Source organism: Leptosomus discolor, chromosome Z (assembly GCF_034619465.1).
Source record: "Leptosomus discolor isolate bLepDis1 chromosome Z, bLepDis1.hap2, whole genome shotgun sequence".
In the NCBI taxonomy this organism is placed as follows: domain Eukaryota; kingdom Metazoa; phylum Chordata; class Aves; order Leptosomiformes; family Leptosomidae; genus Leptosomus; species Leptosomus discolor.
Window position 1 is genome coordinate 16,014,407 of NC_141419.1, and position 26,850 is coordinate 16,041,256.

General features: G+C 38.1%; 1 protein-coding gene across 1 annotated transcript in view; it reads right to left on the reverse strand.

Moving 5' to 3' along the window:
• MSH3 (mutS homolog 3) overlaps positions 1 to 26,850 on the reverse strand; it is a 112,062-nt gene that overhangs the window by 23,092 nt on the left and 62,120 nt on the right. Inside the window, exons 14-20 of the mRNA XM_086480036.1 lie at positions 18,735 to 18,922; positions 15,107 to 15,275; positions 11,633 to 11,697; positions 10,243 to 10,359; positions 8,350 to 8,457; positions 4,720 to 4,834; positions 1,227 to 1,384 (exon numbers count right to left, since the gene is read on the reverse strand). Coding sequence (XP_086336162.1) covers positions 1,227 to 1,384; positions 4,720 to 4,834; positions 8,350 to 8,457; positions 10,243 to 10,359; positions 11,633 to 11,697; positions 15,107 to 15,275; positions 18,735 to 18,922 — 920 coding nt within the window. The remainder of the gene's footprint in view (positions 1 to 1,226; positions 1,385 to 4,719; positions 4,835 to 8,349; positions 8,458 to 10,242; positions 10,360 to 11,632; positions 11,698 to 15,106; positions 15,276 to 18,734; positions 18,923 to 26,850) is intronic.

Genomic DNA, 26,850 nt, shown 5'->3' on the forward strand with positions numbered 1-26,850 from the left:
ACAGACTTATGTATGGTTAGAAATTAAGTCAGTGTGACTACAAGTAAAGTACTCTAAATTCACCTACAACACACAAAGAAAGACAAAAATAATCTTCAAATTGTTAGTAACATTGTAATGTTTTTTTCTGTAAGTAGATCTTGTGTATCTCCATGTCCCCTCGAGAAAAGCCCATGCAATCAACTAGTCAAGTATTTTCAACACAGGGCAGGAAAAGTTAACAGTTTTGAATTTTCAGCTCCAATTCATTTTGGAAAGATAATACAAATTGTTTTCCAGTTTGTTCAACTGTTTAGCACTGAAGTGCATCAAAGCGCGATTTCATTCATTTTTGACATGACAAAGTGAGGCATAAGAACACAACATCTTCATATGATAAAGCATTCCCAGATGAGCAGTACTTCAGATTCTCTGTTAAAAGTTAACTCCGAAATGCACAGTGCCATCACAGAACTAGAATTTCAGGAAAGATCATTCTACCACAGGTAGATGATCGTTGTGAAACTTACAACCACAAATAATTATCCATCTCAAACACCATCAGTAACAGAACTTCTGCTGATTAAAAAATAAATTCAAGAAAAAGGGGAAAAAACCATATGGATCATCCTTGGTAATATTATACTATAAAATACAAAAGTTTTGACTATACTCATAACCTTTAAACTCAGCATTATCTTAAAAATGAGACTGAGTGAAATGAACTGCCATTTTTCATTCTTTAAAAGACATGACATAAAGTCTGCTGAAGACTGACAGTACAGGAAGGATAGTAAGCATAGAATATACACAGCCCCAAATTCCCAGTCTCAAATGTTTTGAGTATATATATATACCTTGTTGCACAGCAAAAACTATGATGTGATTTTTAGAGGTGATAGCACTCATTTTAGGGGAAACATCATTTGGCTATCACCCAGCAGAATAAATTTGGCTGAGATATCCATTCAGGCAGATGAAGTTAGATATCTGGATCCTAATCAAGAGAGACACATTAACATTCTTGTGCTTTAAAGATTCAAAGATTCCAAAACAAGTACTATAGCTTACCAGAAATCTAGAATCAAAACCTAACAACCAATACAGGTATTTAAAATTAAAAAGGAAACTTCAAGTATAAATTCTAAGGTCCTAAATGAAAAATGAAATCATACTTTGACATATACACACACACCCCCTGCAACAGTAACATTTTCATAAACATATAGCAAGTTTTGAAATATTACCTGGTAAAAATACCATCCACAACACCAATTGTTGACTCCTCTGCAGGAACGTAAGAACCAATCTGTGCCATGACTGTGATCAATGCAACTTGCTTTATATAGGAGCTCTTTCCTCCCATGTTGGGTCCAGTTATTATCATGACCCTTTCGCCATCTCCCTGGAAACATAAAGCAGTGTTCAAACATATTGTTCTGCACATGGGCTTTTAAAAGAAAGTCTGGTGTGTGTATATGTGCTTAGAGGGATATAGGACAAGTCTTCAGGATTAAATATTCTGTTTCTAGGTGAACAGCTTGCTTCATTCTTGGAGTTCATTGCATCCACTTTTCAAGATATTATGAAGTCACAGATGGATAAATCTTCCTAAGACCTCTCCAGGCTGGTGAGAGAAAAGCATCGAAATCAACTTTCACTACTCTTGAGCAAAATGGACAGACTGAGGGAGAACCTTCCCTTTCTCCATCAAGGAGCCAAGAAAGCAATCCAAGAACATTCTGTGCAATTTTCTTTGGAGAAAGGGAGAAGCTCATCAGCCTTCATCACAGCCAGTGATGTCCTAATTTGGTTGTGATCTTGATTTCTTTCCAGTTAAAGTTCTCATTGCCAAATGGGGAGAAGATCTGGCAGACAAAGACCTGACCTAGACTTGACACTCATTCATAATTGCTCGCCTTGGTACAACATACTCACATTCAACAGGCTGGCTACAACAAGAAGTCAAGGCATTGCTGAGTTTGGCAATACTTGACTGCAACACATATATTGTGAGCAGACTCTATGCAATCACTGATTGATCAGTGTACCTAACCACTGAAATCCTATGTAAAATGACATCAGATGCAAGAGCTTGTCTCAGCTGTAAGACTCCCTACAATGTCTATGTATCTAGAATAAGACTGTTTTCCTTTGGTGCAAGACAATTGCTAATACAAAATTAAAACTCATCAATGAATCTATAAAGCTTTCTCATAGCCTGAATCAAGACTAGGAAATTAAGTTATGCAAGGACTTCAGACAACTAGACTTTTCCTTTCTACTGGACATAGATGAAAATCCATGCAATGGATCTGTGCAATGAAAAAAACATACAACAAAATCCAACAATTGATGAACTGACCAAAGTCAGCATATTCCATTGGCCCGTGGAAGGGGCATGGAAGAAAGGACAAGCTATGCATAATAAATGTTAGCCACGCTACTTCGGAAACTTGGAACTGACCAGGCACTGTGACAACAACAACACAAGTATTGACAGAATAAATCTCATGATCATTTCAGATTCTTTTTTTCAATGGGGCTTTCACTCTATTAATAGCGAGGCAAACAAAATTCAGATAGGACTATCACATGTCATAAACCAGATCATACGGAAGATACAGCAATCTGTATTTATTACATGTAAAAAGCTGTTTAGCTTTTGTGCAGATAACCCCAACTATAAGGAAGTCACAATGAAGTCAAAACTCAGAAAATGCCATTATCAGGGATAAACAACAGATGTAATAAAATGCATATGACTATATGGGAACAAAATTATTAACATTCTAGTCTACCGAGTTATAGTTTCAATACTGCTACTAAAACCTCATGAGCGCCACCGTTTGGCTCAACACAACAGAATTTATAGATACTTAAAACCAGATGAAGCTCATCTGTTAAAAATCCACATTTCTTGCACGTGTTGGTTTCCCTCCAGGGTCCCTCCAACCATGCTGTGAGACTGGTGGCTGGTTTGCAAAGCCAGCTTTCAGAAAGAACACATGCTGCTACATCAGACCAGAGGACTCATCTGCCCTTACAATTGTATGCAATCATAACCTAACGTCTTATTGGAACTAATGGCTGAAGTGAAAAGTACTAAAAGAATCCATGAATGTCTGGGGAGGAGAGGGGGAATGGAAGAACAAGATGTTTATTTCAGGGCATTACAAGAAAGCTTTTCCTAAAGTTAGATATTTGATAACATTTCAGCTGAAAACATGACAGGAGATGCATTTCCCTGATGATTCAAACACATCAGTTTAAAACTAGAGGCATTTTAATAAACTGGGTTCCCACCCACCTCTCTCTCAAAAAAAAGAGAGAACTCAAACCAACAGTAGAGGCAAGAGTGATTCTACCATGATCACCTGATTTTGCAATATGCAGTACTTAAAAGTCAGCATAAGAATGGGACTAATAGGGGAAAGTGCATGATGACTACTGAAGGAAATGCTAAATTTTTAGTAAATGCCATCTGCCACTTGTTTGGAGCTGACAAATAATTTTGAAAACATTCCCTGAAGTATTGCACAATATCTGTATCATTGTTCAGTATAGAACAGCATTTAAAAATACTTCCCCAGAAATACATACAAAGTTGAATGGTGTTTACCACAGCAATGCTCCACACTGACATCTGTTTCACACCTTTTGTATAGTAACTGTATGAAAAGGCAGTTACATATTCAGAGTCAAGTTGCAAGCATATCTTTTAGATTCATTACAAACAGACATGTAGTACTTCAAAAAAAGATATAGACTGGTATATATTTAACAAAAAATGTCAAAAGGACATGTAGTTTAAAAGAGAGATTTTCGTTTTTCAGGAAAAAAAGGAGGAGGAAACAAACTAAAATATGCTTATCAGAAACAGATCTGTGAAGCAAAATATGGCAATGTTTCCTACCTATGGTAATTGCATATTTACAGCAATTTTAGGCAATTTAGGTAACGTTGCATAGAAAACGTTAAGAAGTCAACCCTCCACTTTCTTTGACCTATTGACAACAATACCAAGCAATTAATAGCCTTACTACTTCTCAACGTCATCCTCTATTGCAGAAAACAACTGCCAGAGGGAGACTTCTGGGTAACATACGGCCTGCAAGGTGTAGCTTGCAGGAAGGGATCTTTATTATATGTTAACGTGAAAGCTTCTTACACCTAATGTGCAGTCTACAGAGTGTATACTTGATACTACACAGTGAAGAGTCAAAGCTCCAAGTCTGCTTTTTCAGATTAAGAAAGGCTGTATGAAATCAATACTTCCAGAAAGAAAAAAACATAGTAGAGAACCAGCTAAAAAAAAAATCTGAGCTATCTTGGAATTAATTTGGAAAACTGAGCCTGTAACACGTTACACAGAAACCTAAGCTGCTGCTATTCCGTATATTAAAAAAAATCCACAAATTCCAGATAAAGTTACAACAAAATGCAAACTTCTTCTGACGACACTGTTAAAAAACCTGCAATTATGCATTTGTTTTTCAAAAATAACCATTTAAAACTTCAATTTTCCGAATTTCGAGATCACATTTTCTTTATGCCACTAAGACTGAAAAAGGTTGTAAAGACAGCATCTGGCTGCAAAGATATCAGAAAAAGGACAAAACACATGTGGTCACATTGTTTCATAATTAAATTATTTATTTTAACTTCCTGGCCAAGAAACAAATCCCAGATTCCTTCCCTTGAATGATTCTGAAGCTCAAACAGTATCTCAGTACTTACTGAAAGGTTAGTGGTATTTGGAACGTACTGATCCTGTTCTCCCAGTAGTACATCGATCACAGGATGCCTTCCATTTTTTATAATTATTTCTCGCCGATTATCTTGCACAGTTGGTCTGCAAAAAGGAAAATATATTCATTTCAGTGTTTATCATAACCAATTATTTAGAAGTGCTGAAACTAAAGGCTGCCGGAGGGTCATCTATGATGCAGATTTTTGTGAAAAAATACAAATGACAAAAATGAATTATTGCTGTCAAATATTTCTAAAGACTTCCTTGGTTTCACTCAGATAAAAAAAATATTGGCAGAATGGATAAAGAAATTTTAGAGCAGTTTCTTCATTTTTTTCATTACTGAGGGAATATTTTCAGTCGTTTATGTGTATTCTGAAAAACTACTGAGAACTACAAAATGAACAAGCAATAGCAAAACTCCCAACTGGAGGACAGTCTGCTTTCTTTCCACCACTGCACCAACTTCTGCAAATTACCACCTTTTGCAAGACATGTTTCATATTCTCGGAATCATCTTGCTGAACTGGTCCAGGCTGTTACTACATTAAGTCCTAACCAGAGTGTGGGGAGTAAAGAAAATTGTCTAACTATACATATTATTACTGATAATATATTAAATTATACAAATCAAAGACTACAGTGTGACACAGTTGTAACTCTCATATAAACATCAGCAGCTCTTGTAATCCGACAGCAATTCCCAAACAGGTATAAAAGTCAACAAACAATAACTGTCTATAGAAAGAGCTTAGTATCTAAGTTGAAACACTGAAATGACAGTACCCTTTCAGAAATTAGTATGCAAACAGGATCAATACTACTTTTCTTCTTTCATCTCCAAATCACGTAAAAAGAAGTTTCATCTCAAATGCCTCCACCTTAACTACATGCTTACTAATATAATATGTATAATTCTACATTACTTATCTCCATGTCTGAAAAGCTCCATCTCCAAGAGCTGCACATTCTTCACAGAACAAAAAATGCAAAAGAAGCGTGTTCCACTGAGTTATGACTATGATTTCTTTTTGTCCTCTGCACCTAGGTTTATTTTTTCATTATAAACTGAAGTGCTGCATTCAATGGAGAGGTAAATGTGGTTTCATGTCTCAGCAACATTTTCCTACATGAGAAGTACAATCACTCCGAACTAAGAGCAATAACTTAGGAAAGTGGCAGCAGCTGAGAAAAAACGAATACTGGAATAAAGCCACAGAACTTTTTGACTGGAAATTAATTAACACTTCAAGTGGACTTTACAAAGAAGACAAGATCTGGGGAGTGTCATTTGTCTTGGGCTGAAGAATGATGATGCAATTTTAAAGGAAAATGAAGACAAAATAAGTAGCATACGAAAAACACAAAGCACCAGGGAAAGAGGTGCAAGCCAATAACAGTGTGGAGTTTTCAGCATAAAGATATTTCTAGCATTTGTATTGCTGAGAAGAAACCAGTACAGACAGAGATTTAGGTCTTGGGGACAAAGAAAGGAAATTTCACCCTCTACTTGCTGGATAGGTAAGTTGCTTGGAGCTGTAATGTGATGGTCTGAAAAGGGAGGAGCACACACCTAGGAAGCACTTCCTCCAGTACCTCTCCACTTTGCACTCAAGAGAGGGAGACAACAGCTAAATGATCCATTTGCCATTTTGTAATTCTGCCCTCGCCTTTGGAAAGAACTCCCTTTCTTCTAACTGCTCAAGCCTCCTTCCACATAACTGTGAGGTGTGGTTTCAGGATGTCATGAGCCTTGCTGACTGCCTGTTCTGGTTTCAGACAATGGGGCCCGCAGAAGTAGGGCCTCAGCCACAGTCATTCAAAAAGTCTTCCCTGCCCTGTATTCCCGCAATCAGACAACCCTGTGTCATGCAGTAAGAGAGTAAAAAAGGTAAATTGCTCTAGAATGCATAACGTCCTTTAGTCAGCATTCCTTAAAGTTAAACAAATTCAGCATCTGCAGAATGAATACTCAAACATCAGATGACAACCTCTGGACTACGTACACCATCATCTTTCATTATCTAACTTTGCTGCCTGAGAGCCCTGATGATGTACAACATCCTTGTAAAGGATGAGTCTCCCAACACAGGGGTCCTGAAACATCTTGAAACTGTAAGAGGTGCTTACTTCTCTCCAACAACTGTGTGGAGCACCTGTGCTCCTGACTTCATGACTCATTTACATGCCTGAGGTAGGGTGATATGAAACAATCGTCACGTAATCAAAAAACATTCCTCCGAAATACTTAAATTAGGTAATACAGAAGTCCCATCTTTCCTTCAGTAGCCCTCCAAAATTAACTACTGACACCTTCCCTGCAGCTGAAGTTTCACTGAGAAGTCTCCTCCCTGCTAGTCTATAAGCTCTAAGCCACTCTTTAAAATTCACTGAATTATTTAAACTCTGCACAGTGAAATAATCAGATTTCAGTTTGTTTTCTCATCTGAGTATATAGAAATAAGTGAAGAGTTACAAAGATACTTTGATAGAGGCACACAAGATCCCAAGAGTCCGGAAGTGATGAGTATTATCTTAATGCTGTCTATAAGCTGATTTCCCTTCATCCACATACATTTAATACACGATTTGCTGTATTTCCGCAGGTCTCAAGTGTTACTAATTCGCATTGTTATTCCTAAGCAATCGTCTGAGCACTTGCAGTGCAGCCCTACAATAACAACATTTAAAAAGTTACACACAGCACTTTTCAAAGAGTATGCAGACTGTCTGGCAGAGGGAATAGCTGAGGACTGGAAGCCAGTAGCCCTTGCAGGGGTGTCTACAGTAAACATCAGAAACACTAAGCGCCTGGCTCTAGGACAGCACTCAGCAAGCTGAACCAGTGGCTCAGTGAGTGTACAGCACCTCTGGGGACAGAGACCTCATGGTACGGAAGAAGGCACTCCAGTGAGACTGCCTCTGTGGGGGTGCAAGAGATACGGGCTCATGAGGGGGAGGAACACCCCAGCTGCACGGTGTACAAGCTCAGGAGCCAGCTGTGGACCAGCCTCCGGTTAAGTAGGACTTGAGGGTTCATGTCTCCCCAGCACAGAGAGCATGGGGGATGGCCTTGGTACCACTACAGTCTCAGGCTGTGGTGCCCAGTGTGCACATACGGGTCTTGGGCAGAGGGAGGTGCACAGCGCATCAGATCATACACATGATCCTAGGTGAGGCATCACCACTGCTCTGGAAGCTGGCAACAATATTTACCTATTATTTACCTGAAATACATCTTTGAAACATACCTCATACACGTTAGAATCTTAGGTATTAGAAAGACATAATGAATTCAGACCTTCCTGAGAAAAAAGAAAAAGCAGGAAAAAGATTTCCGTGCCAAGTACAACATATATTTATATATATGTGAGACATCACCTACTCAGGTCAAACAACAGACAGACAAACATAAGATGACAGATTTGAACTGCAATGTTTACAGATGTGCATTAAGCCCAGAAGTGTTGCTTTGCAAAATCAGATTAAGTTGAAATTATTGTAAACGATTTTAATAACGCATTTTATCGTAGTACACCTATTAAAATCAATATTTTTTAAAAATAATTTCTTACAATTCCCTATAAAATTCTAAATAAAAACTAAAAATTGATTACCTGCAGTAGTCTCCTTGCTTAGCCACCTGGGCCAACGAGAACAGACAGTCGACAGTTGCTAGGTGACCAATTGCTTTAGACACAGGGTGATAATGTTCACTAAAATGGCTATACCAAAACAGGGAAAAGTAACAGGAGGAAGAAAAGAGAAAAAAATAATTTCATACAAATACAAACGTACTGTCAAAACATACCCCATACTTGCTTCTCACGGGGCTCCAATGGTCTTTACCTTACCCTGAATTCAAATCTCCCAGCAGTGTATTAAGTTACAGTATGGGGACACTATGTTAATCAAGACAGACTTCATGTTGTTTATCACAGTGGCAAGTGAATCCCAACTGCGAATTCACTTCAACCAAAAGTTACAGTCAAATAAAAATAAACTAAAAGTGCCTGAACGCAGGAGTTGTCTACAATTTCAATAAAAGTTGGTATCTACAAAGAAAATTTAGTAATTCATTTTCTATTTATGGTATTGCTTCCCCCAGTACATAATGACATTACCAGGAGAAAACAGTTTTCAGCAGAGACCTCAAGAATTTCTTTTTTTTTTTTTTTTTCCCCTCTCCTAGTCTCAAAGATACAACATGGAATATAAAATCAGTAGGGGAGCAAAATTTAATAATTAAATAAATTAATGGAGGTGCAGGAAAGAAGAGCACTTTTCTACACACAGTCTTTCCTTGTACGCTGCTATCATACAACACTATTGAAAACAGCAAAGTAAACATAAAAAGCAGCAGATCCAAGTGAAAAAAGGTTAAAATAGGTCTACTTAAACTTACCTGACTAATAAAGTGACACTAAACTAGTTAACAGAACTATTTTTATAGCATTGCAAAGGCAATACCTCTGGAGAACAGTGAATTGGAATGTTTTCCTAGTTTTACCAACTTTACAGAATTGCTGTGTTCCTACGAGAAGGCAAACCTTGGCTTTAGTTACATCCAGTTAGACAACCTTAGAAGGAACTTGTTAAGTTTTTGCAGCAGCAAAAAAAAGCGCAAGTGAAAGTGAGACAATTATCATTGCGTGACACGAGCGACAATTTCAGTGCATCTTTGATTCATGAAAATAAAAAAATAACTGATATCCAGACACATGAAAATTTAAAGGAATTCAGAAGTTTGAGAAATATTTTTTAAACTCCCATTTTAAAGATCCTTCGGCTAAACAGTCAAGTAACTCCATTCAGAGCTCTGATCTGAGACAAACAGACCTTCCATGCCAGTTGTGAGGGACAATAACACTCCCATTAGTTTCTAGCAAACAGACTCACAGCCAGTTGCAGGATTAGCAAACAAAGGATAGGGCTATGCAGAATCATGATCACTCAAGCGACTGCCCAAACTCCCTGAACATTCCTAACTCAAAAACGGTAAGTAACACTGCAATTGTACCTAATTTATTATTTTTTTTAGTAATGGCACACTTAACAGTGAAGCCATACTCTATTTTGATTAATATTAAAAGTGAATTTGGTTAGCTTGTATAATAAATTCTTTTTCATTTCACTTACATTATACTCCAATACTAAAAATACTAGATCGAGTTTCACTCATTTACAGTCAGTCATACTTTCAGGTTCTTAATGCTGTGATATTAGTTTTCAAATTTTGAGAGGCACTTTATATATTAAATGGTGTATTTTCACCAGAATTTTAAACTATGGAGACATTACTGCTTGTCTCAGGATTCTGCAAAGGTTTTGCCTTCAAACATTTTAAACTGAAGAATGACATTTTAATTTATGATCTTTAAAACTGTTGTGGGCAACATAATTGAATTGTCAACTTTTTTTTTTTAAGATAAACATCTTTTTCTGTTCTTATAGCAAAAATAAAATAAAATAAAATACAATGATAAAAACTGACTCTTTTGTAAACTCACTCTAAAAATTTTAGCCATTCAGCACTGCAGTCAAGGACTAGCTGCTCCCGGAGCCGATTCAGATGTCTGTAATTTTCTATAATGAAAGGAGAGTGGAAACGGCTGACAGCTTTTGTACTGGAAGAGAGAGAAAAGCCAAATAGGAAATCAAGGTTACTAAGCAATCAGTTACACCAGCTACATGCAAAATTGGACTAGTTTTCTTACTCTTTGTGAGCCTTGAAAATGGATGTTAAAAAAATATAAGTAATCTTTTATTGTGGTACCAAACTCTACTGATTCCAGTGATCTTTATTGTGAATGAAGTGATCAGTTACTACATCACTGCCCATTCAGAAGGCTTTTGAAATGTTTTTCACAATGTGGCATGTATCATTGAAATTTATATATTTCACAAAATTCTGTTCAGCAACACACTGCGCAAACGTATAACTTCTTTGTGACTGACTGCATATACAATGAACTCCAAGAAAAAAATTCACTTTAAAGAGGAAAACCTCATGATAAGCCTGGAATAAACTTAGTAAATACAGACTGTCTTGCTAGTTTCCGTTTGGGGCACTTGCTATTTATTCATGCATTTTCATTAAGGACTCACTTTGGCATTCCCAGGCGTTCTTTTACAAAATCCAGATTAGCTGTAATTTGTTCTTCATCATCTTAATACTAATCTGTGCACTTTTAACACTGAATTCTTGCGTAAGTTAATAGAACGTCACTTCAGAGTTCACCTTGATTATGCCTATTTCTGGTGCAAGATGTTTGTGCTCACACATTATACGCTGAGCCTTGTATAGAATTCAGCATTTACATGGACATTAAGATATTCAACCTGATTAAATAATAAAACAAATGGCTGAAAAGAAAAAAGCCAACTACATAATTCAGTTCATCTCTGTTTCACCTACTACAAAAAGCATCCAAAACTACCTAAAATCATGCTTGCATAACACTAAGTACCAAAGCAAGGAATGCTTGTCTGTATGAATAAATAAAATGACATTTTAAATATCTGTTTCTGCCTCTCAAACTCAGCGTATCTGCACAGCTACCTTTATCTTTTTGAATAAAATAAGAAGAATAAAAATTCTACGAAAGATTTGCATGTACAAGCTACAGGCACAACTGAATCAAGACCATAGTTTTGACATCAGCACATGTACTTCGAAAGATTAAGCAAGTAATATAGTGTAAAAAGGATCTAACATGTAAAACCTTTTAAAAACTCCATATTTTTCAGTTTGGTTTTGTTTGCTTTTAAGAAAAACTTATTATGGCAATAAATTAATGCACTTTTAACTGATTGGTTTTCAGTTTAAAAAAAACCACCAAATGCATGGACCAATGAGAAATATTAAAATACAACAAACTTCAAAGACATTTTACATACCTACTAACCATAACCCAGTCAGATGGCACAAAGGATTTATGGGAATTCTTGACTTCTATCATAAACTAAAACAAACAGAAATGTAATATTACACACCATCGGAAGTTAAGACTACAGAACCATAATTGTCATGTATCAACGAATCTGCATGCATCAGAGGAAAACCATATTCAGCCTGAAAAGACTGAGCAGATCAGAAGCTTCTTTTTTCCCCAGAAATAAGGGTTATGACATACACACTTTCTGCCAAAAGAGCAACTCCTCTCCTGAGCTGCCTTTGTGCCCTATCATGTTGCTGCCCCACCTCTGCCCTTCTATTCCTCCATACACTACTATGCTCTCCTCACCTCCCTCTTCAGCCAAAACCAGGCTAAAGCTACTAAGTCTTGCTTACCTGATCCTGACTGGGCCTCATACAGAATTCAGCATTTACACGGACTCTACAGTACATACCACACGTACTGAGGCTACTCCTTACCAGTGAGATGTGCCTTCCTGCCCAGGGATTAATACCTACAATATTTCAGCCAACAGCTCAAAATCTGAAATGCTAGCACTGTATCTACAGTATCTTGCTTCAAGTTTGGATTAACTCAGGGTCAGAAAAGGAAGGAATAGGGGAAACCAGCAATAATGGCAAGACACTCAGTGCAGTGAAATTTACACAATGTGTTTATAGATATATATCATATTCTCTATGATTCATGTCAGTTATCTTTACAACACTAGCCTGAGGCCCTAGACATCAAAGAATTGAGGCATTCTCAATTAAAAGAATTCAGCTGGAAAATGAATTTCTAGCAGGGATTAGATTAACCCAGAATCTGATCACCTTTACAGAAAACCACGAGACTCTCATCTGACACAGCTTTTCCATTACAGCTAGTATGATTTAGACAAAAACTTCCACACCTCACCAGAATAGCCAGCAATCACCTTCAAGTACAATCAAGAGGAATAATCCTAACATGAGCACAAGACTCCAGCAAGGACATAGTGCCCTATTTAATTCACCGAAGACAATTTTAAAATATTCCGTGTAATACATGAGACAAAAAGCAGAGATCTGCAAATATCTGAAAATGAGCCAACTGCTGTTGCCTCTAGTGGTGTTGCTGATGGGCTGGCATTACAGGTTTATTTGAAGTTCATCTCAAAACAATTAAACACGCTGTGTTTATGAAAGGAAGACAGAAAATAGTACCACATTTGTGTCTATATCGGATGCCTTACAGAACTCAAAACAGTCTAAATTAACACAGCCAGTTCAATTGCCTGGTTTCTGTGGCTAGTGAGAAACAAGCAGAGAGGCTGCAATTTTCCTCAAAACAACAAAAGCATTTGCTTTTTCACCCTTTAATTCTTAGCCCTGTTATATAAATAATTGCAGTACTAACTAAACTGGGACCAAAGCACTGCTTATGCTATGCAAGCAGCAAATATTTGCCAAATATAGCAATTTATCTCGAAATCCTGCCTGAAACGAATAGCAATGCTATCACTATCTGAACAGCTTTCTGTCTTGTTTAGTGCACACTATGAATTACATTAGAGGTCTGGAAACAAAAGATAAGACAGATATGGGTGTAACCTCATATTATGGAAAAGATACGTGTCAAGATACTATCTTCATCAGGACTCTAACAGGAACTTAACAAGTGTAAGTTAACAAACTGTGGGCTCACTCTGAAAATCTAACCATGTATTCATAATGATGGGTTTAGGGGCACGCAATGGAGGAGCAAATCGTTTTATTTTCTACTGATTTTTTTTTCCTCCAAGAAGACCTGTTTCCTGAACAGATGTTCAGAGTAGGAAGATACATTAAAAAAAAAGTTTCCTGGCAGCTTCTCTCTCTTCCAGAACTAGCAAATCATAAACCTGCTTCTGTTCAGGTCTGTTGTGAAGAAGCATTTGAATACTACATCTATCAGAGTGCTACAAGAACATAAGAAGACTATACCATACAGACCTGAGGAAAAAAGAGCTCAACTCAGAGAGACTTTTATGCCTATGCTCTGCTCCTCCTGTACAATTCCCTTTCCATTACTTCCACTCCTCTAGTGTCTTTCCTTTGCTCACTGATCATCTTCTCTAACCCTTCCTCTACTGCCTCTTTTGATGCCTCTGAAACACCCAAACGAGATGTAATTAAGTAACAGCTATCCCTCACCTCCGCAGCTGCTTTTGTGAGTACACCAAGATAGATCTCTCTCTCTGCAACGGTTGCTGAGCCACCCCCTGCTACAAAGGCTTCCTCTCAAACATGTGCATAGTGACTGGCAGTTTCTGAAATTCTCCTGTCCAGTTCACATCTGACTACTTACTCAGATGCTCTCCTCTCTTTGATCAGTTCTTCTCTTCTCCTTTCCTTCACACACATATCCTCATCCACCTCTTAATCCAGCCTCTCTGAGAGAAACCTTTCAAATCCTGGCTCTCCCCTTCCTCACACAACACTCAAACTCACTCTTCTATTTTCCTCTTGGACTTCAATATCCATGCTGATCGCCTGCCCAACTCTTCAGCCACATGTTTCCTCTTCTCAGCTTCGGCATCAAGACAAATATCCACCCGATCGCAAATGCTGCTACCTCTAATTCACCCCTTCTCGCATTCTCTCGGACTTTCAGCATTGGCTGTCTGCTCCCTGCTAAGTCTCCCTGCTGTGTCTCCTGGGTCCTTCAAGCTTCCTAGGTCCTCAATATGACAGGGAGCTGCTTCCAGCTCCTTCCCTCCCCGTCCTCACTGATTCACCTCTTCCTCACAACCCTCATTCAGCTTCTAATGCCTTTCTTTTCCCAATATTCTGTAGAGTTTTCCCCAGACTTCCTACATTCAGTTCCCAAAGGACAATGCTGAACAGTGCTACCTTCTGCTCCTTTCAGCTCCCCCCGAAATTTGGCAGGATCTGTGCCTGTCTTTTTTTTTTTTTTTTTTAAACTAAACTTCTCGGCTCACTGGAGCACGGCCTACCCACACTTGCACACCATCTAGCAAAAAAAGCTCCAGTCTGCAACCACTGTTTCTAAGAATTAAAAGTAAAATAACATTTATAATTCTTTAATACTGTTCCTCTTCTCTCATCTTTCAAATTAGTCTTAATCAGTACTTACAAATAATTTTACCATTCTTCAAATTAACCTGATGCTGTGCCTCCTGGTTCTCTGAGAATATTTCAGCATTTAATAGCCACGTAATTAACCTTGGAAGTATGCAAGTGTTTTTACACACACAGAAAAGCAAAGCATTAGTGAACCAAATTCAACTGCACTAATGCGTTTTTATTATTTAAATCACTAAAGTAATTAACTTAAATAAAAAAGTGAAACTGTTCTTTAAAGTTGTACAAAGGTTATAGTCAAGTGACCTCATCAAGTATCATACTAAAGGAAGAGAGTTCTAGTTAAGCCTAACTTTTAAGGTATTTTCTAGACGAGCAAGGGTGCAGTCATACATTATATACCATATTACCTCTTGACCAGAAACTGTAACATACTCTGCAGAAGGATTCTTAATCTGTTTACGAATGTCTGGCAGATGCAACTGGATTTTAGAAAGCACATCCAGGATCTCTTCCTTCTTCTTTCTGATGACAGGGAAGTCTGTAAGGTCCTTGAACAATTGGGTTTTATCTCCAGTCCTATCCATAAGAAGCATAAGATAAAATGACACTAAACCCAAAGATACATTCCCCAATTCTACTGTGTCCATATTTTTATTTGTTATTCTCATTTCTTTTAACACTAGCTTTATTCCCCTATAAGTACAGCTTTTCTGTTACTTTGTCATAGTACAGCACATTTACTGAAATCTGCCATACACACTACATAAATAGAATGCACTTTGTGTACGAACATTAAGAGGCTACACCAAGATACTCCCTGCCACCAACGTATTCAAAATCAATCTATTCCTGTTCCTTTCTACTCTACTGCATTACGCTCGTTCTTCTACACCAAACCCTGCTGTCTCAGTTTTTTTGTCATCTCTGAATGTGCACCCTGTTTATACTCCCTTGGTCGAGCAGAGCAAGAAAAGGAAGCACAAGAAAGATTTATAATTCTGGAATGCAATTGCTGCCCCAGCCTGGAGTATCTCAACTGACATCATGATTAAATGTGAAGCTCTAGAAAATTTCTGCATAACATGAAAACACGAAAAATATTCAGTGATTCTATGATTTTTCACATATTTAGAATTTGGCCAAATTTGGTCAGATTTTCATGAGGATTACAAAGAAAAATCCCTCCTACAAGGCCTTCATTAAAGCAGAATGTCATCAGGGGTTTCTCAGAGTAAGTTCCTTTTCTCAAGAAAAGATTAACCAGAGCATTTTTTAATACATGCAAAACAATGCTCCTTTCTAGTCTCAATGTCAGAAAATGACAGAATTGTTTTGGCTGCACTACCTCAGCTCAGGATTGAAACCTGAAACAGACAATGCCATTCAAATGTTTAAAATCAGGAAGCTGAACAAGCTATTAAAAATATAGTCATTGAAAATAACAAAAATTTAACTTGTCCTAGTGTCAGGCAAACAATATAAAGTAATGCAATCAGCCCTAAGTTAATTGGCATATACATCTGTATTGTAGAGCAAACACGAAACTACGAGTTAATTACATAATTACCCTGAAATCCAATATTTGGAGAGCAAGTAATTAGCAAACTGAAAGCAATAAAACATGAAAGTAATAAAAAGTCTAATATTCTACCTACTTCAATACCCCTTTGCCTAAGAATGAAACTACAACTAGAGCCAGTGACCAGACAGGTAACACAAAGCTGTGCTTTGATTTTGCGTTCTATGGACATAGTTATTATATAAGTGACAGTAAAGATGCCATTTTAAAATACAATACTAATTTTTAGAAACAATTTTGTGCTAATTAGACCTGTTTCCATGGGATGTAAGGAAAAAAAAAGATTGCTAGTAGCCAGTAGCTGACTGTGAAGACTGTCACTGCTATGTGATGCCTACCAAAAATTTATAAGTCAGCACTTTAAAAAAAAAAAAAAACCAAACCACAAAACCCAAAATCTCAAACTCCCCTGGAGCAGAAGGATACTTTTGAGAACCACTAGAGGATTTTATCTGCCCCACATAATAAAATTAACAGATGATGCCGTATATGTATGCATGTGTGTGTGTATGTATGAGTAGTCATCATGATTTAAACGAAAGGAAGATTTTTAAGTTCAAATAATATTGCCACACAAGTTTGAGATATATAAAGGCCAAAAGGTAAGTTATTTTAGTCATCTCGAATAAATGCAAATAAAATATATGCATTCTGCAGATCAATGATATCTTCTACTTATACCATTGTCTCTTATTTTTGTATACTATTCTAGCCATTATCAACACAGTGACAGAAAAAAAAAGTCCTTATTTTAAAACTACCTACAGTAAATCTGACACAATTAAGATAGCCTGTTTTGCCATAACCTGCCTCAACTGTAATTGGATACCATGCATCAGTAGAAATCTCATAATCCCACCTGTCCAACAGGCAGAGCAAATATTTCTGCCCTTCTCAATGTCTAAATTTATACATCTTGCATCTGTCTCTAATTCAGAGGCAAATAAAGTTATGTTCTAGGCTTTAACTCTTAAATTTCTTTAATTTTAAATCTCGGCTGGAAAAAGATTTAAAATATTTTATAAATAAATTGGAAGTTTATTTTTAGTCTGTTTTGAAAATACAAAACCAAGACTATGCTGCCCCAATATAACTACACATTAAACTGTATACCACATCTCTCATCAAAGAATCTCTAAGTGTATTACAGTCAATTACATCTAGTAATATTACATGAGAAAATATTCAAAGTTAAATGAAACTTGCTCATAGGGAGGGGAAACTTGCAGGGAAGTTTACGATGATCTGGATATAAAGCTGGATGATATTAATTTTGTGTTCAGAATGTCCTTTCAACATGTTGTGTAAAAACTACACTGAAAGAAGACCAAAAATCTGCGAAGTCAAACGCTTAGAAAGGTTGGCTGTGCAAGTCAGTCAGGCTGCCTCTGTGCCTAGCACCATGACAGAATGTTTTTAGAATATTTTATACTCTTTTTCTGAAAGACAGTGACTTTCACTGGCCACAAGGTATTCCTCCTAAATCCTGTGCCCTAAGAAGTTTTTACCCATCCCTCCCTTACTGAGCTCATGTTTTTGCTTTACTTTTGGCATCTTAAGCCTCTTGCCTTCTTCCTGTAGTTAAAACTAGTATTTGGGGGTAACAATGAGGCAACAGTTCTTCAGAAGAAGCAGTAGAAATTATTTAAAGACGTTCTCCCTTACAGTACATATTCATTCCAATTTAGCATCTTCTTCCTTTGCCTACATCTTTTTTCTTGGACCAATGAAGGAAAGAATTAAGACAAAAAAAGGCAGACAGCTTCCATACTTCCAGCTCACCTCTCCAAGACTGCAGGAAGGCAACTGCAGGGAAAAGACTGACCGCACCCAGAGCCTGACATAGGCGCTTTTTCAGCCATTCTCTAGAGTCCATGAACAGGGCACTAACCCCAGAAATGCTCTGAGGGGGTAAAAATCACACAGCCTACATGGAATCTTATAGCTATTAAACTTCATATTCTCTGTCATTAGTGAGCATGCAAAGAGATTTTTAAAAAATCATGGGAGGCACTCAAAGCTTTCATGAATTTTCACAAAAAAAGTAAGGGGCACATTTCTGACAGCAGAGCAGCCACTCTGCTAAAGATCAAGCCTCTCCAAAAAGAATCACTTCTCTATTTTAAAAAAATAATTAAAAAGTTCTTAAACAAATTAACACTAGCAAAACATATTTTGCTCTAAATTCAACCCCGAAAACAGCTGAAAACTTGCAAAAAATTATTCTGCCTGAGGCAGACACCCACTAGGCAAAATACTTGCTTGCCTAGCTTAACTTTAAAAAAAGAATGTAAGCTGCAGAAAACAAGCTCTGCTTTAACTAAAAGCAACCTGTACATACATAAATATAAAACTAAGTTGTATTAAAACAAGTTGCATAATTCGCATAACTGAATACATTTAGTCAGAAAGAAAGCCTATGAGGCACAGAAGATTTATCTATTTTCTCTACTTACTTGGCTGCTTCTTCGTTAAGGATCTTTAAATAATGTTTTACTGGGGAGAGAAGCTCTGGTATTTCCAACAGCGCATTTTGTAATAAAGGAGTTTTCACATGAGATTGTATGACTGGAACAAGAGCTTGAATTTCCATGTCCAGACGAGACAGGGTAGTGACTATCAAGAAGAACTCTTGGGTTGAGCACTGAGAAGAGAAGCAATATCTAAATCATTACAATGCACTATAATTTCATTAAATCCTACAGGTTTTTTTGCTTTTTGAAAACAAGACAAAACACAGTTAAAACGTACGACTGCAACACAACTGCATGATCTTATTACATTCATAAGGTTAGTAGAGCATACTAGTTCTTTTAACCATTGTTGTTAGGAATCAGTTGAGAGCTGATCTCCATTACCCCTGTTCTGGATGGAGTTGTGTAACATCTATGGAGTAGACAAATAGCAGAAAAATGGGCTAGTAATGTGCAAACAGCAAAAAAGCAGGCTCAGTAATTTCATGAGGACCACAACTTGTCTATATGGGCTTGTGCATCTATGTGCTGTTACCTGAATCCTCAGGCTGCTGTTTTGGCTAGAGAGGGTTTGAAAAGACAAGGTCAGGCACAGATAAGAAGAGTGTTGGAACAAGGACACAGAAAAGGAAAGGGAAAAAAAACCCAAAACAACCCAACAAAAAGACACAGAAAGAGAAAACAAGCAGTCATTGTTTAAAGTGCTTGTAGCTATTGCCAGCTTCAGTCTCTGGCTGGTTACTCCCAGGTCTATGTGATGAGGAAACTAAGGAGAACACACTAACCTGGTCTTTCTCTTCCATCCTCTCCTCACTACAAAGTTATGAAAGAGATTTTTCTACCTCTTTCAAGCAGTTAGCCAGGGTATCACAGAATGGTTTAGGCTGGAAGATCATCTAGTTCCAACCCCCCTGCCATGGGCAGGGATGCCTTCTGCTAGAGCAGGTTGCTCAAAGCCCCATCCAACCTGGCCTTGAACACTGCCAGGGAGGGGGCACAGCTGTTCTGGGCAGCCTTGCCAGTGTCTCACCACCCTCATATGGAAGAACTTCTTCCTAAAAAGAAGAAAGCGGATGTTCCAGATTGGAGCCAATAGCACACAGTGCTTTCAGAGCTTGCTTCATGATATTCACAGAGTAGCAGCATATTGGTTCCCTTAAAGCTTCACACCAGAAGCAGTGACTTGCAAAAGAGAAACTCTTCTTTCGTTTCTTAATCATTAATATTACTTCTTATGTGGCTCAAAAATTTTGCTGTTAGATTCTACACGCTCTTGAGCATCAGCACAGTTTATTATCTTTAGCTCATTTTCAAGAATTGGTGGTCCAAGCAGTTAACAACCTAACAAAACAATCCACCTCCTGTCATACTCCTAGTTGCCCCCCATCCCCCACAGTTGATCCAATCAACTCTCAGTTACCTAAGGTACTCATGACCCACGTATAAATAAGGTAATACTGATTCTCTCTGAAATGGTCTTCACAGAAGTAAGTTTGTATTTGTGCTAAACCATATTTGCATACCAAACGGAAACCCAGTCCTATGAGACACTTAATGCCTTCAAACGCTGATGAATTCAGTGGCTCTCCAGGACATTTCCATTTCAGAAGGTTTGAAAAAAAAAAAAAAGGTGTCTATAAATAATTATGCTGATTTTTGTTTTCATATTTTACTGATCTGTAGAAACTTTCCTGCTTCAGTCTTCTGAACTTCTCACATTGGTCAACTGATAACGCTGAAAAAAACATTTTATTTTCCTCACCTGAGGATGCAAGGAAGGGCATAGGATATCCTGAATGTTTCTACTATGATATTTTTTGTATGCCACAACATTCTCTTCCTCTATTTTTTCTGTCTCCTACCCAAGGCACACACAGAATTTGTGTTTCTGGTCAGTATTTTGAGATCAGTACAACACTAATTACAAAACATGTAGGCTTCAGGGAATCACTATTTCATAAAACATGTCTACTTTTTTATTTTGTCATCCCTTCTCTTTCAGTTTCTTCCCAGAGGTAAACTTCTGTTTCTCTTTCCTTCTCACACCCTTATGCAAGAAGACAATTCTCTCATCTATTACACTGTAGTTATGTCTCTCAAATAACTTCTGTACCTAAACATAGGAACAAGTATTAACAAAAATGCTGCGCTGGAAAGGAACATTTTCTCTCCCTCCCCACATATGTAAACCCTAAAATAAATTTGCTCTGTAATGCCTACTAGCCCTTGAGAACATGAAGACCATCTAAACATAGCCTTCTGAAAGTCATAAAAAATAAATTAAGGTACACTCTAGACACAGCCTTAGCCCTTTTCTCTTTAAATATATGTCACTACTCTGACTAGTGATGGAAAAGTGGCCTCCATGTTGTATAAACACAGAATAAAGATACATCTAAACCTGCAGCCCTGGCAATCCACTATGGGCACTGGAAGCTGTAAGTAACTGACAACAATAAGGCTAGAAAGAAAATAAGTTATAAGGTTGATTGCTGTGTTCACTGATTTGCTCTATCATAAAGGCTATATTAAAGAAAAATGAAAGAAAAATCATGCCTGGCCATTTAAAATGCATTCAATCACATGAGTAAGTAAATGTAACTGACGTTATCACAAAGCCAGTATCTGTTAGATATGCCCCAACTAACCTGAAGCATGGCCATGTGCTGAAGAACTGAACTTAGACCAGACAGGCAAGGCTGGTAGATAACTTGACTAAAGGGATATGCAATGTAATCATGGTATTTCATGACATTCAGGAAGGCCAGAGACATTATGTTCAGAACGGTTCTGGACAACCTAAGTTCAGCTTTGTTTCACATCCATGGAAGTTAGGGAGAGAAGACACACAGTAGGTGGTTTCCCTGCAACTGCTCAGTTTTTCTGCATGAGTTTTCTTTTTGCCTACTTACATACCAAGAAACTATGTGCTTACTGCTTTCTTTCAGAAATAAATCCATAAAGCAATAATTATCATCATGTAAAAGTTTTATCAGATAGTGCAAATTTCCCTTCCATTAAATTAATCCCAATATCTCTAGTTTTACTCTTTTGTATTACACTAACTCAACTGTTTCTTTGCTGTTAACACCCTTCAAATGTCTCCAAACTTTCTGTTCTCATTTAATCATCAATTTAACCAAACTATAATCTTTTAATCTTTCTTCATAAACAATCAATAATTCAGCCTCATGAAAACTCTGGACCTCCCCTGCACTTGCTGCAATTTATCAACACCTTTCTGATAATCTGGAATTTACTTTATCTTGTAAAAGCTCTGACAACAACATAAAACAAAATAATAAATCAGTAAATCTGTCAATGGCATTTGAACTCAAAGCACAAAGGAAAGGTCTGAAAGACTAAACAGATTATGAATCTAGGTTTGGACTCAAAGTTAAATACAGTATGACCGACTGCAGCATCATCATCACTTACGCAGATAAGGGATAAAATTCTGCAGGACTGCCCTTGACTACAAAATGTACTCAAGGAGGCAAAGGCTGAAGCCCTGCAACATGAAATTGCAAAGTGCTGACAGACAGCATTAAGTGATTCATAGGTGAAAAATGTCCAGAAAAGAAGAATGAACAAATATGGACAGTAAGAAATACATTAGTTGAACAGGTGGTGTTTGGTTGGGTTTTTTTTAATTGTTCTTTTAAAAATGAAACAAATGGAGACTTAATTAGCGCACTATGTATATGAGCATGGGAAAAGATTTTAAGGACACAGAACACCTATCTGAGGTGTTCTTCAGTATGAGTGCTGACGCTGGTGAAGGTAAGGAAGCTAGATTTCAATGCAGTGTCACCTATAAAAGAATCAGAGGGGCAAAAACCAAACAACCTCCATCATGTACAAAAGACGCTGTAAATAACCCTCATTGAGAAATGTGATTTCTCAAAGGATGTTTAATGAACATCTGAAGCTTCTAACAGCAACTGATATACACCGTAATGGCCACATCATGAGTTAAAGCCTATTTCATTCTACTGTGAGCTACAGTCCTTTGGAGAACGGGAAATTCAGCATGCTTTACTGCAAACAACTTTGTTAAACACAGCATTCCCAAGAAAGAGGGTGAACATACCCCTTTTGTGCTTATTCAGAGCATTACTGTTTCCTCTGGCTTGATTTTAGCAACACTGCAGGCCTTTGCATCTAAAATTTAATGGCTCCACTGCAGAAATTATTTACTAAGCAAACAGACAACCTGGAACAGATGCATAGAAATAACTCTGAAAAGCTGGGCTCCATTAAAGTGGGATGGATTCCATCTAAATCCTAACCTTACAAAAGAGATATAACTCTGTTATAAATTAGCAGCTTTTAAAATACAGTAAAAATGATTTACATAAAGCAGGATTAATAGTCTTGCATTCACAGAAGATTTTCACAAGCTTATTCAATGCTATTTTTGAAGTCTAATTTTGAAATGCTGTCAATGATAGCTACAGCTTCTCTTGCACTAGAAAAATAACTCAGAGTTGACAGTGATGCCAAACCATAGTTTCAACCAGCAGTTTATCAAACTGCACTGAAAATGGTATGGCTGCCACTGAGAAGAATGCACGAAAGATCCACAGCAGTATGCCAGATCTAACACCCTTTTCAACAACACTGAAAGCAATTTAGCTTTGTTTGCATTAGTGAAATTGTTTCCAACAGATCTAAAAGGGAGTAACAGAGACCCACGGCTGACAGCCACTGACCACTCTGAGTTAAAAGCATTTCAAATTAAAAAAAAAAAAGGAGTTGCAATGCAGCGTACATTTATCACTCCTTTCAAACTGTAATAGCTTCCTTAATGTTTTTAGTATAGTGAGCATACTATTTTTGGTTTAGGAAAAAGAAGGTGCCTCCTTGTTATGAAATTATTTATATTAACCAGCTTAACAGGGAACAATTTGCTCAAATCAGCATTTAGTATTACAAAGCTAAAAAGATCTGTGGTGTAAATTCTTTAAAAGATTAAAAGTATAGTATATGCAAGATGTGCATACCCCTATCTTAGAAGAAAAACTGTTTAAAAAAGAAGTGTTAACTGGAGTCAACAATATATTATGCTATAAGAATTTATTTTAAATATTCTATATAAACAGTAACTAATTTCCCGGGCATATACAACAGGTATTGATTGAATGGGGGGGGGGGAGGGGGGAGATCAGAAATAGAACACTTTCCCTGCATCTTCTGAAAATCACACCATCTTCAGTGAAGTATCAAATGTACCTTCCAGGGAAGAGCATGTTTTCAGCATCACTTGGTTGACAAGCTTACGTGAAAGATTTTAAACACCTAGCACCCAGTTGAGCAGCACCCTTCTCCTCTGAGAAGTCAGAGCATAACAGTGAAGTAAAGTATTCACTGGAAAACTGAAAGGGCAATCCCACAAGGAGGCTGTAGGCAGCCAAGCAGCAAATACTCGCCCTGGAGTAACTGCCTGCTTTATTTTGCACAGGTGAGCAGCCTGGTAAGTCGGCAGCAAAACTTCAGAGACTGATTCAGAACTGAACAGGTCTTCCCAACTGCAGCAATGTGTGAGGAACTCCAAATGAGGAACAGCCTACAGCTGAAGTTTGAAGCAGAACAAACTGAAATGACATTTCAGGTCTGATTATTGACCTCAGTCCTCGTGTAGGAGGTCAGTGAAACAGCTTCACTTTAATCTCTTCCGTAAATTCAATGACCATTTGTTATGATGACTGCTGTCCACTTTGGTGACTGAGTTTTAGTCAAAAAAATTATGTTTGTTGAGCAAAGGGTAAAAATAAGATAAGCATTTATGGATCAAGCCTGTATATATATTTCTCTTCTGAAACACACTGCATGAAACCAGGCATGAAAACAGCAAGCAACATCAGGATGGCCCTGTAGAACACATTTCTAAAAGTACTGATGGCATGTTTATTCTGTACTGGTTTTTAGACCTATTCAAGCACAGGTCTCTGAACACTCTCTTGGCCTTTTGTACACTTGAAGGCAAGGCTAAGCAATCATTTTAACTGGGACAAAAAAAAAAAAGCAGGGTTCTGCCATTTATATTTCCCACTGTACTGAGATGCAGATCACAAAAGGAAACGCACACGGCCTAAATTTTCTTCTATTATTTGGTGGCTTTCTCCAGGGCCTAAAGTGCATGGCTGAACTGGTTATGGAAAACATTGAGCCAATGTGTCTTCCAGCAAGATCTTATTCTGCATCAGCTCCAGGCACTATTTACACAAAACTCAACAATTTCCTGTCTCACAGTTTGCTTTTGAAGGCAGCTTCTGAATGCTACCAAGAAGTCTTCAAACAATTCAACTCCAGCCATCCTTCTCCTGCCATAGACAAGGGGAAGGCTGTTCTGCTGTTGACAGCATTTCTACCTGGCAAGATGTCAGATGCTGGAGCTGCAGGAACTAAGAACAACCAGTCCTTCTATTAATTCCACTCTCCATAGCAACAGTAACGTTGTTCTTGTCTCCTCAACCATTCCCACATTCCTTTTTCAGGCTTGGGCAAACTCAGAGCTGGTAATATGACCTCCAAGGTAATATCTAATTCCCACTACAAGAACACTTCTAATTACAGATTGCTCATAGCTGCGGGTAGATCAGCAATGAGTTTAGGTGGTTTGGGTTTAGGAACTTGTGGAGGGTTAGATTAACAATTGCCAATTCGAATGATAGTATAGATGATAAGAATCATTAAAAAAAAAATAGGTAAGTCAGACCAGGAAAATATACAATGCTGCTACTTACCAGAAGGGCTCCCATAAGAATGCTTTGCCTTGAGCATTTTTTTGCCTTAATTTTTTCCTGTCTTCTCTAGAGGTTACTGGTGCAAAGCGCATTGCACAATAAAAGTTCTGCAGCGGCCGATCTGAATGGAAGATGTTCGAAACAACTCGAGATAATCACAGAATCACAAAACGGCAGGGGTTGGAAGGGACCTCTGGAGATCATCTAGTCCAACCCCACTGCTAAAGCAGGTTCACCTAGAGCAGGTTGCACAGGATTGTGTCCAAGTGAGTTTTGAATATCTCCAGGGAAGGAGACTCCACAGCCTCCCTGGGCAGCCTGTTCCAGTGCCCTGCCACCCTCAGGGTAAAGAAGTTTTTCCTCGTATTCAGGCAGAACTTTCTGTGCTCCAGTTTGTGCCCGTTGCCCCTTCTCTTGTTGCTGGGCACCACTGAAAAAAGAGCCTGGCCCCATCCTCTTGACTCCCACCCTTTAAATATTTGTAAGTGTTGATAAGGTCCCCTTTCAGTCTTCTCTCCTCCAGGCTAAAGAGCCCCAGGTCACTCAGCCTTTCCTCATAGCAGAAATGCTCCAGTGCCCTCATAATCTTTGTAGCCCTCTGCTGGACTCTCTCCAGCAGTTCCTTGTCTCTCTTCAACTGGGGGCCCCAGAACTGGACACAGCACTCCAGATGTGGCCTCAACAGGGCAGAGCAGAGGGGGAGGAGAACCTCCCTCGACCTGCTGGCCACACTCTTCTTCATGCACCCCAGGATACCATCGGCCTTCTATGCTACAAGGGCACATTGCTGGCTCATGGTCCACTTGCTGTCCACCAGGACTCTCAGGTTCTTTTCCACAGAGCTGCTCTCCAGCAGGTTGACCCCCAACCTGTACTGATACCTGGGGTTATTCCTCCCCAAGTGCAGGACCCTACACTTGCCCTTATTGAACCTCATCAGGTTCCTCTCTGCCCAGCTCTCCAGCCTGTCCAGGTCTCACTGAATGGCAGCACAGCCTTCTGGTGTGTCAGCCACTCCTCCCAGTTTTGTATCATCCAGCATCTCTGTACCTTTCAGAGGTCTCCTTTAGTGAAATGTACATCCTCAAATACTAACACCACTACAGTCTAAAGGGCCTGAAGGATGAAATACTTGTCACATCTATTTTTCTTGCAGCTGACACTGAATTAACAAAGACATTCCTTTAGTTAAGCCACCAGAGTTTTGAATCCCTTAATGGAATGTAATTGCAGGGAACCTCATTTTGAGCATGTGGGAGATGGAATTAACAGAACTGGAAAGGCTCCTATAGTGGGAACTGAAATAGCAGCATTCACTGGATATTCTGAAGAAAAAAATGTTCATGAAA